The sequence below is a fragment of the Archocentrus centrarchus genome, chromosome 17 (assembly GCF_007364275.1).
Source record: "Archocentrus centrarchus isolate MPI-CPG fArcCen1 chromosome 17, fArcCen1, whole genome shotgun sequence".
In the NCBI taxonomy this organism is placed as follows: domain Eukaryota; kingdom Metazoa; phylum Chordata; class Actinopteri; order Cichliformes; family Cichlidae; genus Archocentrus; species Archocentrus centrarchus.
In genome coordinates this window covers 29342124-29354709 of record NC_044362.1, presented here as the reverse complement: position 1 = coordinate 29354709, position 12586 = coordinate 29342124, and the positions used below count along the sequence as shown (strand labels likewise).

Sequence of the window (12586 nt, the reverse complement as noted above, 5' to 3'; positions counted from 1 at the left end):
CTAAATACTAAGGAAAGGTGCTTCAGTTCTTCTGTTTTATTACTGCTTTTAGCAAAGAATACACAGAATCATCGTTTTTAAAAGGAGAGGAAGTTATTTTGTCCTATAAGTTGAAGCAACACATCATCCTCTGAACATTGTAGTTTCAATATGGCTGAAGCTTTTACTTTGTTTTCTAAATGTCACTCTGACCTCTAGCTGAAATGTTTCAACTTTTTATACTGCCAAACAGTGAAATAGTGTTCGTTTAGCATTGGCTAGTCCATATAGCTGATATATCTATTTTAACTTTGAAAGAGTTACAAATGTCACAGTAACCGTTTTTGTAAGTTAATCTGACGCCTGGATTCACAATATGAGTATAAGGTACTAAACTTACTTCTTTTTTTTTTTTTTTTTTAAAGTTGACCTTCTCAGTTCTGTATTTCCTGTTTTTGGTAGGTGCTTCATCCACAGTGTGGTAGAAAGGCATCTACTTAATAAACCACAAGTTATTCCTTTCTAGTTTTCCTTCTCTGCAATGGTAGCTTGAAATGTCGTAGTGTCTTTTACAGTCGTTACATGTTTTCTGTTTAACTCATTATGAGACACTTAGACCAAGACTGAGCTGTTCCCTCAGGCTCTACCGTCTGTCTTTCCTCTCTGTTGAGTCTTGTTGGTGAGCCTGACTCGGCCCAAAAGCATCCAAACTACAGTCAGAAAGCAAGTATGCTGCTCCATGGAAGTGCTCGTGAGCTGGCAGCTGAAGCCAGCTAAGTGTGGGTGAATCACTCCTCCTTATTTGGGATTTTCAGAACAGGAATAGCTCCTCCCCACTACTGCTCTCATCTCGTGGTGAGAACAGAGGCTTCACAGCATATGATGGGACAGACATTTATAAAAACTGTCATGGTCAAGGCTGAAAAAAGAAAACCAAACTCAGAACTAAAATAAGACTCAAAACATTGAAGTGATGAAAAAGATAAAACAAAAAGTCTGTGTTAATTTGATTAAAGTATGAGGAGGCTTTGGTGAGACTGGGATGTCAGTGAGTTTATGTTGTAATATCTGTTCAGAAATGAATTAAACTGAATTAAAAGGACATTTTAAGCAATGCCAACTGAACTGAAATGAGCAAATTCAGGTTTAACTCACTGAAAATGTATAAATAAGGGCTGCTGTGCTGTGGTGCCATTTTAACTGGAAGATGATGTGCAGTGATGCTAAAATTAAAATCTGAAACCCGGTATTAAAGAAACCTCGCTTCCTGGATTTGAGGCCACACAAGTTTCAGGTGCCACTTGGGTTTGAATGTTTTTGAATGCCACATTCAACCTCTGCAACAACAAAAAAATACATGCTTGCACCTTCTCCTTTATTTTTGCTTTCTTATAATTTAGTTTGATTGTAAAGCTATTTCAGCATGTGCAGTTGTTGCGCATAGTATTGGAAAAATGTGTTCAGTGTAGATCTTTTAATATCGTCTAGCAGTGACCTGTTTTTGGTTGCTTGTTTTGCAGATGGACCTGAGGTTACTTTTAATAGCAGCATTATCAGCAGTCCTCGGTGGCAGCTGGGCAGAAGGTAAGAAGTTCACATTTGCTCTTTTTTTTTATTTTAACTATTATTGTTTAACCTACTGCATAGCATATTTTCAGCTCTCTGGAAAACAGCCATGACAGCACTTATTCACTACTTTTTTTTTTTTTTTTTTTGCCCATCCTAAAAATGTGCTTTTGTCAGGAACCTGTTTCAGGGAGGTAAGCGGTTTAAGGTCCACTCATGTAGCAACAGCTGTTTTTCCACACAGTAAAACCTAAGGACCAGGTCACATGTACGCTTCGTGCAATCTTTCCAAAAACACAATCATGTATACAAAGCAGCCACAGCAGACAGAATGAAGGCCGTTCTATTTTCCACGAGTATGTGTGGGTTTCCTTCGGTCTGTGTGACATACATTTCATAATTACGAAGGGTGATCATGAAGCTCTGTTTTGGAGACTTCATAGATGGTATAAAAGATGGACGTAGCCACAGAGACGTCGCCCATCCGTTTCTGAACTTCGCTGTGTTTTGGTGTTTTGAAACTAAGGGTGATGAGCAAGAGGCAAACCTGACCCTGCATGCAAACTACTTGTCAACTACAAGTCCTCAGCCAATGAGAGTACTCTGAATAATCTTTGTTTCTGATGTTTAGAATGACCCACAATATAAAAAATGGACTTAATGTTTTTGTCAATTTGACCATAAAGGAAAGTGTTTTCAGGGGTCAGGGAGTAGGGTGGCTTTCCCATAGATTCCTATAGGATTAGGTGCCTTTTTGATACAACAGAAGTTGCCCCCTGCTGGCCATTAAAAAGAAGGCACTTATTGGTTTCACACTTTGGACTGCAAAGCTACATCCGTCTTTATACTGTGACTACAGCATCAGTCAAAGGTTTGGGGAACCCTGAGGGCGTGGATGTTTCTCACTATGAGCCAAGCTCTTAAGACTACCGTGATCTGGATGACTGAAATCTACACAGATATGTGAGCCAAGTTTAATTTTAAAAAAATCTAATAATAAAAACCACTAAGATTTACAAAAACACAAAATAAACCTGTTGTAAAACAGTGAACATGAAGGCATTACGCTGAATAAATGTAAAATAGTTTTGAAAACATTTATTTTTTTTTCTAAACAAGTAAACATCATGAGGACATCAGTGATGAACCCTCTAAACCATCCTGATCACTCTGCATGTCTTGAAAGGTGCATTTATTTTTTTTAGTTTTCCTCTCACTGTGCTGTTGATGATTTATTCCAGTTACTTAGCAGAGTAACCCAGGACCACAATTTCCTACTTCAGTATGTTGGTATATAGTTCCCTGTAGAAAATAATGAAAAATAAAGAAATACTCCACTATGAGTGTGTCTAAGCTTTCCACCTCAGGAATATGCTGTGTGCGTAGCTTCAGCACACAGGAGGGGAATTTCAGGAGGAAAGTGTTTAGTCTGCACAAGGTCTTAATTATAAAAATCCACTGTGTCCTCTGTGCTGTTTCCTTTGACTGACTTCCTACCCTCCTCATGCGCACAGTTTGCATACAGTTATTGAAAAACTTTGTGCAGTGTCTCTGTTATTTATGTTTTTTTTTCTTTTTTAAGTGCAACTGCTACAAAACTTTATTCCTCTGTTTCTCTGTTATATTTTTGGTAGCACCACAGTTTCCTCTCTTCAATCACTGTTAGCTTGTTTGACCACTTCCACTCGTCCACTTTCTGTTTCTGCTACAGTATCCTTTTCCGCTTGATCACTGTCTTGTTGATCTATATCTGACCTTTATTTTTTAACTCCTTTTGCTCTGCTGTTCTTCACCCAACTTCTGCCAGGTTGCTAAGTTTTTAAAAATGATGATCCTCTCAAAGTTTAACAAATCAGCATCTAGCCCCACCCAGTTTTTAAATTACCCCCAGAAGTACCTGCTTAAGAGTATGTACTACTTTCTTCCATGAAAACTGGCCTGTAAGAAGTCCTACAGAGGTCATTACAGAACACATAAAGGTGCAGACCACCCATAAACCACCTGATACTTCCCTTTTCTTTCTTTTCCTCTTGTGACACATTATGAAAGATAGCGATAGGTTCTCACACCGGCTTGTTCTCGTCCTTTTCCCCTCTTGAAATCTTCATTCATGGTTTTATGACTGTTAGTTGTTTGGGCCAACAATTGGAGGGCTTTTTTGGTTTTATAGGGCTATATCATCACTTTTCCCAGCATGACTTGGTTTTGTGTACTGGGATGGAGCCGTGCTCTGCAGCCAAAAGCTGCTTCGAGTTAGTGAGCTAATGGAAAAAACTGTGTCATCTTGGCTAAAACGAACTTGTGTCGTCTCTTTCAGAGAGAAGCATATGCATCCAGGCAAACGCGCAGTCATGTGGGGAATGCATCCAGGTCTCCCAAATGTGCGGATGGTGCACAGATGAGGTGAGTTGGACCAGCAAAGCTGCCTCAAAGCTATTTTAATCACACAAGTGAAACTTATCAGAAAGATCTTTATCTGTGGGGCAACTTTGAGTTTTTGTGAGCTGCATGAAACGATGAAAACTATAATGTCTGTATAATAAGATTAAAAGACAGGAGTCCTTGTTCAATTGAAAACACAATGTAAGGATTTAGTGGACAAAATACCATAAAATTCATTTAATGAAATTAATTTTCACCTTTATTGTTTACATGAATGCGTGCAAGTAATCTGCACTCACCTTACAAGAAGTTTAAGTACTCCAGAGTTACAAGATTTGAGACCCAAAGGCAAGTAAACCACAGTTGCTCCATTAATTGTTAACAGCAGTGCTGTTGCTGCTGCTTCTCGTCTTCACTGGAAACTTGGGCAGAATGAAGCTGCTTTAATTAGATGTTTTCAGTGCGCAGGGCAGATTTTCTTGCTGTGGTTGAAATGCACTGAGTGAACAGACCACAGTATGAGAAAAGACTGACTTCAAGGACCGTGAACATGCAATCAAAAACAACTCACAGCTGAGATTTATCAGTAACAAACAAATGTAAATGAAATCCATGTCATGCATGTTTTGTTTTTTGTTTTTTTTCTTCAAAATAAAGTTATTAAATAAACTGGTAATGTGTACTGATGGACAGCTGAACCACCCAGGAAACACAGGACAGGTTTTAACCTGCGCCTCATCTCAAACACACCAGAGGAATAACTCTTAAACTGTCAAGTTTTGTTGTTTTGTGCAGAATAAAAACAACGAAACAGGGAAGAAAAAAAAAGTGATGAGTTTTTTGGAGAGGGTGATGGTGGGTCTTGTAGTGAGCTGTTAAAAACATCTCAGGGTTAAATATTTTTGCTCTTGTCATGTGGCAAAACAACTGCATTCCTGTTAAATCTTGTCTGTCGCTCTCTATCAGCCTGCTGATACCCATCCTGGAGCTTAAGGAACCACAGCTCGGCTGCAGTTCTTAGTTTAGTGCAGTCGTCTGCAGCACTAAAACAGATCCAAGATGCGAGAAATGCTCCCTCACAAAGTAGCTCCTTGGTACCTTTGCCATCTGATTTCACTACAGCATCTAAAACCCTTTCCTTCAGAGCATTAAACATTAATTTCCATGTGACTGAGACTGACTGAATCCTCTCTCTGTGTGTTGTTTGCTCTTCTGTACATTGTATGTGCTTGTCCTGCCAACTTCATGTTTCTGTCTCTTTAATAGATCTTATCAGGTTATGTGCGGTTAGATGCAGGCGAGGAGAAAAAGAAGTGTTTGCTCTGTCATGTGGTTTTGGAAAGAACTGGGTCAAAGCACTATTTTTATTTTGACTGGGTTCATTGTCTCGGCTTCTCCTCTACTGTACCTTATGGGATCTCATGTGCATCCAGTCTATATTCTCTGTCAGGCCTGGCATTCATCTGTTTCTCATTTTCTTTACTGCTTATGAAGACTTGCCTGAAGACAACAGTTCTAAGCAGTAAATTAGACTGATTTCAGTCACTGATCCTGAGATTTGCATTTGCAGCATTCGTGCTCCAAAGATTAGTTTATCAGCTAAAATAACACATAAATGTTGTTTATTTCCTTCATTCAGTGAGTTTATAACCTTTTAAACTGGTAAAACTCATGGATGCATTTTCTTCCGCTTATCTAGTTCAGAATTGTTGGGGGGCTGGAGCCTATCCCAGCTGCAATAGGGTGAGATGGCTACATCCTGGACAGGGTGTCAGTCTGTCATAGGGCTAACACAGAAAGACGGGCTATGGCACTATGGGAGGGAGCCTGAGTACTTGAAGAGAACCCATGCTGGGGAGAACATGCAAACACCACACAAAGGCCACGGCCAGGTGGTGGAGTTGAACCCAGGATGTTCCTGTCCTAATTACTGCACCACTGCGCTGCTAAAGTGACAGATTTAAATCAGTGTCAATAAAAACACTGAAATTAAGGATCCAGGGAAAAAAAAGCTCTTTGATGTTTGATGCAAGACTGAAAATTTGAAGTCAATAAGCTTAATTTTGTAGATCAATTTTTGAAGTTGAAAGAACCACAGTTTAGCTTCAGAGTTCAAATTTGGTACTTAAAGTAGAGTAATAAGATACATGAATGAAGCAAGTATCTTGTGACTTGTTTTGTTTGACCGACAGTCCAAAATCCAAAGAGACTCACTGTACTGTCACCTGGCAAAGCAAAGCATCTAGTTGTAGTCTGTGTGGTTAATTTAAAACAGATGTGAAATTCTCATGTGAGATCTGCCACATACATGGGACATGTTGTTATTCATTATTTCACAGATTAGATTATTGCAGCAGCATGGTTTTCCTAATGGGATCCAAAAAGAAAACTCAGGCCAGAAGAATGTGTAGAAAATTATCTACACATGTTGTGGAAATTGCATTTGGAATAATCCTCTCTTTTTTTTTTTTTTTTTTTTTACAGAACTTCCTCAATGTGGGTGAGTCCAAGTCAGCTCGCTGTGATGACGTCGAGTCCCTGAAAAAGAAAAAATGCAAAGAAATTGAGAACCCACGCGGCAGCATTGCCATTACCAAGAACGAGGGCGTCACCATTCGCAACAAGGATGTGAATGTAAAACTCAAGCCTGAGGACATCATACAGATACAGCCTCAGAAACTCAGCCTGACGCTCAGATCTGGTAAGAAGTCAATTTAAGTCGCTTTAACATTTACGTTACGGCACGTCGACTTCAGTGTTTTCGCCATCATCATCTTAGTGAAACCAAGGACGCTGCACACTCATGGGCTGAGATTTACAATTGACAAGCTTTTATCCATTGAACACATGCTGGATAATCCTTGTTTTTGAGCAGAATAGTGACCGTAAGCTACTTTTGGCTGTTCCGCATGTTAGATTTGGCAGATTCTTATGCCACGCCCTTCCTGTGTAGACCATTATACTCTGGTGACTCAGCTAGTGACCGTAATTTACTAAGTTATTTTTACATTTTATTCAGTATGACCAGAAACTGGCAACTGAACCCAAAGTTTGCTGAGGGCACCAAGCAAGGTAGCTGAGGCCCGTTATCCCTTAGACCTCTATACACCCAGAAGTCTTTTTCCAGCCAAAGGACTATAAATATAAATATCCTGAATGAACATCCATCCATTCGCTTCCGCACATCCTGTTAAGGGTCGCGGGGGGGCTGGAGCCTATCCCAGCTGTCATAGGGCGAGAGGCAGGGTACACCCTGAACAGGTCGCCAGCCTGTTGCAGGGCCAACACAGAGGAACAGACGACCTTTCACACTCACATTCATGCTCTCATTCACACCTATGGGCAATTTAGATTAGCCAATTAACCTAACCCCAGTAAGTGCATGTCTTTGGACTGTGGGAGGAAACCGGAGTACCCGGAGGAAACCCACGCAAGCACGGGGAGAACATGCAAACTCCACACAGAGAGAGGGAGAGGCCTGGGCCAAGGTGGAATCGAACCCAGGCCTCCAGATGGTATTCTAACTGTGAGGCAGCAGTGCTAACACTACGCCACCGTGCTGCCCCTCCTGAATGAACATTTTTAGGATTATTCTTAGGATAATTCAGAGTTTAAATATGCTTGTTTAAATATCAGTAATGTTAATTTTGACAAATTTGGCCAACGCTAGAAAATGCTTTCCATATAGTCTGAACTTTTAATGCCATATCAGTACACTGAAACTGCTGTCAAATGGTAACAAAAGGTTTTATTTAGAGTAGTTATGTTGATAGTTCGTAGAGGTGGCATAATGTACTGGAGTGTCAAAGCAATTGGCCTTGAACCAGATCTGGAGCAAATTTAGCAGCCATTATATTTGTGTCAGTCATTTGAAGGCAGATGGGCTGGAAAAGTTCCTTTTTATTTAAAAATATCAAAGAGTAAAAGTTCTTTATTTCCCCCCCTCCCTCACCATTATGTTCAACTTCTAACCCCTTTGTATTTAAATGTAACTCCTAATTTCTGGCAAAAACAGGAAACTTGTCATTGTTCCTGTCGTATTCTCTTCAGCTAACAATGGCCTGTTTTCATCTTCAAGGCGAGCCGCAGACTTTTGACCTGAAATTCAAGCGTGCTGAGGACTACCCCATTGATTTGTATTACCTTATGGACCTCTCCTACTCCATGAAAGACGATTTGGAAAACGTGAAGAACCTTGGCACCGACCTCATGAAGGAAATGCAGGAGATCACCTCAGACTTCAGGATAGGTATGATTAAAAACATGAAACCCAGTAAACGTCCTTCTAAACAACAGAAAAGCTGCCGTGTTCCAAATGTGTTTGAAATCCTTGTTTCTTGTTTCCCTTTAAGGTTTTGGCTCTTTTGTGGAGAAAACAGTCATGCCTTATATCAGCACCACACCAGCCAGACTAATCAACCCCTGTTCAGGGAACCAGAACTGTACGAGCCCCTTCAGCTACAAAAATGTCCTGAAGCTCACCAAAAAGGGAGATGAGTTTAACCGGCTGGTCAGTCAGCAGCAGATATCAGGAAACCTGGACTCTCCAGAGGGAGGGTTTGATGCAATCATGCAGGTGGCAGTCTGTGAGGTGAGATTTTAATTAATGAAGCCTTATTTTTCTGTTCTTTTGTGCCTTCTAAATTAATAAAAATATGAATGAGGATATCTTCTTTGTCTCGATCCCAGGAGCAAATCGGATGGAGGAATGTGACCCGTCTGCTGGTGTTTTCCACCGATGCTGGTTTCCACTTCGCTGGAGATGGCAAACTGGGCGGCATTGTCCTTCCCAACGATGGGAAATGTCACCTGGAGAACAACATATACACTATGAGCCACTACTACGTATGTGCTCATATATTTAACACTTAGGATAAATCCAGGGAAAGCTGACTGAGAATGAGAGCTGTTATCTGTTCCCCTTTCTTAATATTGCTCTCAGTTTTATCATCTGTTTATTGACTGTCTCTTCACAGGACCTACATTCTTTCTTAATATATTTTGTTATATTTCTTTATACCTGTGTTTAATAGGACTATCCCTCTATTGCTCACCTGGTCCAGAAGTTGAGCGAGCACAACATCCAGACCATCTTTGCTGTAACTGAGGAATTTCAGCCTGTTTATAAGGTAAACTTTGGACATTCTGTTTGCAGGAGCGCGTCCTTCATAAAAATGTGAACTTTTTTGTTCAGGCAGATCCCATACTAGATTTTGGCAAGTTTAAAAAAGTCTTTTTTTTTCTTTTTTTTTTGGCTCAGAATGGGCCTTTGGTGGTTCATGTACAGTTAAGGCATCTAACCTATTACCTTGTTTGATTTAATCAACAAAAGTCTACATTATATTTGAGTAAATAATACCGAAATTTACAAAACAGGGTCAGAAAATGCATTAAAATGTTGGTGGTTTTCCTTCGGCTCTGGTTAAAACCTCTTTGGTCGGCACCAAAATAAACTATTTCACAATTTAGTCAGGAATATCCTCCAACCTTTAGATCATTTTATTTTCTATGTAATACATAGGATATGATTCATATAAATTGATTCTTTCTTTTGCCTCTTTTGTCTCTTACAGGAGTTAAAAAATCTTATCCCTAAATCAGCTGTTGGCACGCTTTCCTCCAACTCAAGCAATGTCATCAAACTCATTATTGATGCCTACAATGTAAGTTGAACTGCACCATGGCCACAATGTCTGACTCTCCCCGGTAAAAGGGGATCATTTGCTTACTTTTTTACCTGAGTCATACCTGTGTGTATTCATTTTACATGAATGCTTTCTGTCTTAACAAACAAACACAAGTCACAGCTGTGCTTTAGCTCTGCCGCTCCCTAAAATACATATTAAGATCTTGAGCTGCCACCCAGGAAGAGGGTCAACTGCCTCTGCAAAGGGACTAAGTATAGCAAATCTCTGGCTTTTCTCTTTTGCACAGTCTTTGTCATCTGAGGTGATTCTGGAAAACAGCAGGCTGCCCGAGGGAGTTTCTCTCTCTTACAAGTCCTTCTGTAAAAACGGTGTGCAAGGAGTAGGAGAGAACGGCAGGAAGTGCTCCAACATCTCCATCGGAGACGAGGTAACAAGGATCCATTTTTGGTTATAACTGAGTAACATCTGGGAAAGATGTTAGCTTGATGGCATCCTTCTCATTTGGTGTGATTACCCTGTAATCCTCCCTGTGGTTTTCAGGTGTCTTTCAAGATTTCTGTTGAATCAAATAAGTGTCCTTTGGATGGCAAGCCTGAGGTCATTACACTTAAAGCCCAGGGCTTCAACGAGGAGGTGAAAATAATTCTCAATTTCATCTGCGACTGTGAGTGCGCCAAAAAAGGAGTGCCCGACAGCCAGAAGTGCAACGGGGGGAACGGGATCTTCGAGTGTGGAGCCTGCAAGTAAGTACTGATGCAGGGAAATGTAGAGCTGCTGAACCACGTACCATTAAGGATGTGCAAGTCTGTAATTGCCAAAAAATGCGCTACATATTTAAGCAATTTGATCCAGTGTTGGGGTGTCACCAACACATTGAGGGACAGAATGTCTGATTTTCACCTTGTTCTTTCACCGACTGGTTCAGACCAGTGTTCGTTTTCTCTAATCATTTAGTAGACTTTCTTGTTTTATTGTTAACTGCTTGTAATGTGACACTATAACTTCAGTAATTAAACTTTTATGTTCAGGTGTAACGAGGGACGCATCGGGCGTGAATGTGAGTGCAGCAAAGATGAAGTCCGGACAGAGGACCTGGATGCCAACTGCCGAAAAGACAACGGAACGGATATCTGTAGCAACAACGGCGACTGCATCTGTGGCACCTGCGAATGCAAGAAGCGGGAGAATCCTGCAGAAATTTACAGCGGCAAGTACTGCGAGTGCGACAACTTCAACTGCGACCGTTCCAACAACAAGCTCTGCGGAGGTGAGGGTCGCAGAAGTAAAATGATTTGGAAGTATGATTGATACAACTCTGCACTGAACCTTTTTGCTGCCTGTGCTCCCATCAGGACATGGACGCTGTGAATGCAGGAAGTGCATCTGTGAGGCCAACTACACAGGCAGTGCCTGTGATTGTTCTCTAGATACCTCCACCTGCCTTGCCAAGAACGGGCAGCTCTGTAACGGCCGCGGTATTTGCGAGTGTGGAATCTGCAAATGCTCCGAATCCAAATTCCAGGGGCCAACGTGCGAGGTCTGTCCGACCTGTCCCGGTGTCTGCACTGAGCAAAAGTAAGTCTGACGCTTTCATCCTCGGCTAGTGATAAAACATTCAGAAATCTGAAAATATGAAGTCCCTTTTAACAAGTTTAGAAGTAGTGTGACACAAACTGAGTCATTTGATATGTGATGAAATTATAGCTAAAGGTCAGAGATCAGCAGGGTTTACAGACAGGTGACTGTGCAGTATTATAAAACTAGTTTCATATATTTACAAAGTGTGTCAGAAAAGTTACAGGACTGAGTGTGCTATGTTAGCTATGACTCAGTGAGGGATTGGCGGGTTGCTTCACCATGTAATGCATTATCAAGGGAGCATATACTTCTCAGCTCTCTGTAGCCATTGAATTTTTTTTTTTCTTTTTTAACATGCTTTTGAACAGATGTTTCAGATCGTTCAGCGATGAGCAGACAAACAAGCCAACCTGAAATTTCTGGTAAATATGTCTGTTTTCACAGAGACTGTGTGCAGTGCCGAGCATTTGGGGAAGGCGAGAAGAAGGAGAAATGCCAAGCGGAATGCAGCTACTTCAACCTGATAAAGGTGCCGCGCCGTGAAGATCTGCCCCAGCCCACAGACCAGAGTTTCCCCCTGACCCACTGCAAGGAGAAGGATGCCAACGACTGCTGGTTCTATTACACCTACGCCATCACCAAGAATTCCACCAAGGAGGTCTATGTGGTAGAGAAACTGGGTAGGGTCACACTTGGTTGATTTTGAATCAATTAAGGGGCTCGATTATCCTTTTACTTGCTTTCTGTTTAATGTTACAGTGGCAGGTGCTTAGACAGTTTTTTTTCCACAGTTGGCTCTCTTTGATGTCATTGTGCATGGATAATCGCCAATTCGATCAAGTGAGTGCAGAAGCCCCTCCCAGCTACTGTTGAAATGATCTATTTGGGAGGGGCAACCAATCAGAAAAAGTCAGCTTAAAGGGAGCTAATGTGGCTTGTTTCAGACAGTGGATGATTTTCAAAGAAGGTCCACTAAAAGACAAAGATTATTTTGGACTGTTAATCATGCCAAACTACTTGTAGTAGAGACCAAAATATGGAGGTGGAAATGAGCAGAGTGGATACCCTTTTTATTATAAAATATTTATGGGAAAAACTAGAAAGTGCCATTTAAATTAATTATTTATATTTGATGATGTTAGCTTTTGGGGCTGCTCCTCTTCTGTCCACCACAGCCCCGGCATATGGATACCCCCTTTTTAATATATTATTGTTGGATGTTGTTAATTAGCCCAGTGGAAAGGAGGACTGATGCCATCTAATAATACTAGCACAATTTGGCAGCATTTTAATCTCGAAAATGAAGTGTGTGTGTGTGTGTGTGTGTGTGTGTGTGTGTGTGTGTGTGTGTGTGTGTGTGTGTAGGCTGTCCATGAATAAACTGGCATAACAATCTGCTACACTGTAATCTAATGCAGTGTTCACATATTAGT

The 12586-nt window shown here is 40.9% G+C and overlaps 1 protein-coding gene across 2 annotated transcripts in view; it reads left to right on the top strand.

Annotated features, from left to right (window-relative positions):
- LOC115795528 (integrin beta-1-like) overlaps positions 1-12586 on the top strand; it is a 29307-nt gene that overhangs the window by 10982 nt on the left and 5739 nt on the right. For both annotated transcript variants that reach the window (XM_030751494.1, XM_030751493.1), the window contains exons 2-14: positions 1500-1563; positions 3863-3948; positions 6412-6628; positions 8006-8176; positions 8280-8518; positions 8617-8772; positions 8961-9056; positions 9501-9590; positions 9862-10002; positions 10116-10318; positions 10604-10842; positions 10928-11150; positions 11598-11833. In XM_030751494.1, the coding sequence (XP_030607354.1) occupies positions 1500-1563; positions 3863-3948; positions 6412-6628; positions 8006-8176; positions 8280-8518; positions 8617-8772; positions 8961-9056; positions 9501-9590; positions 9862-10002; positions 10116-10318; positions 10604-10842; positions 10928-11150; positions 11598-11833 (2161 nt within the window). The remainder of the gene's footprint in view (positions 1-1499; positions 1564-3862; positions 3949-6411; positions 6629-8005; positions 8177-8279; positions 8519-8616; positions 8773-8960; positions 9057-9500; positions 9591-9861; positions 10003-10115; positions 10319-10603; positions 10843-10927; positions 11151-11597; positions 11834-12586) is intronic.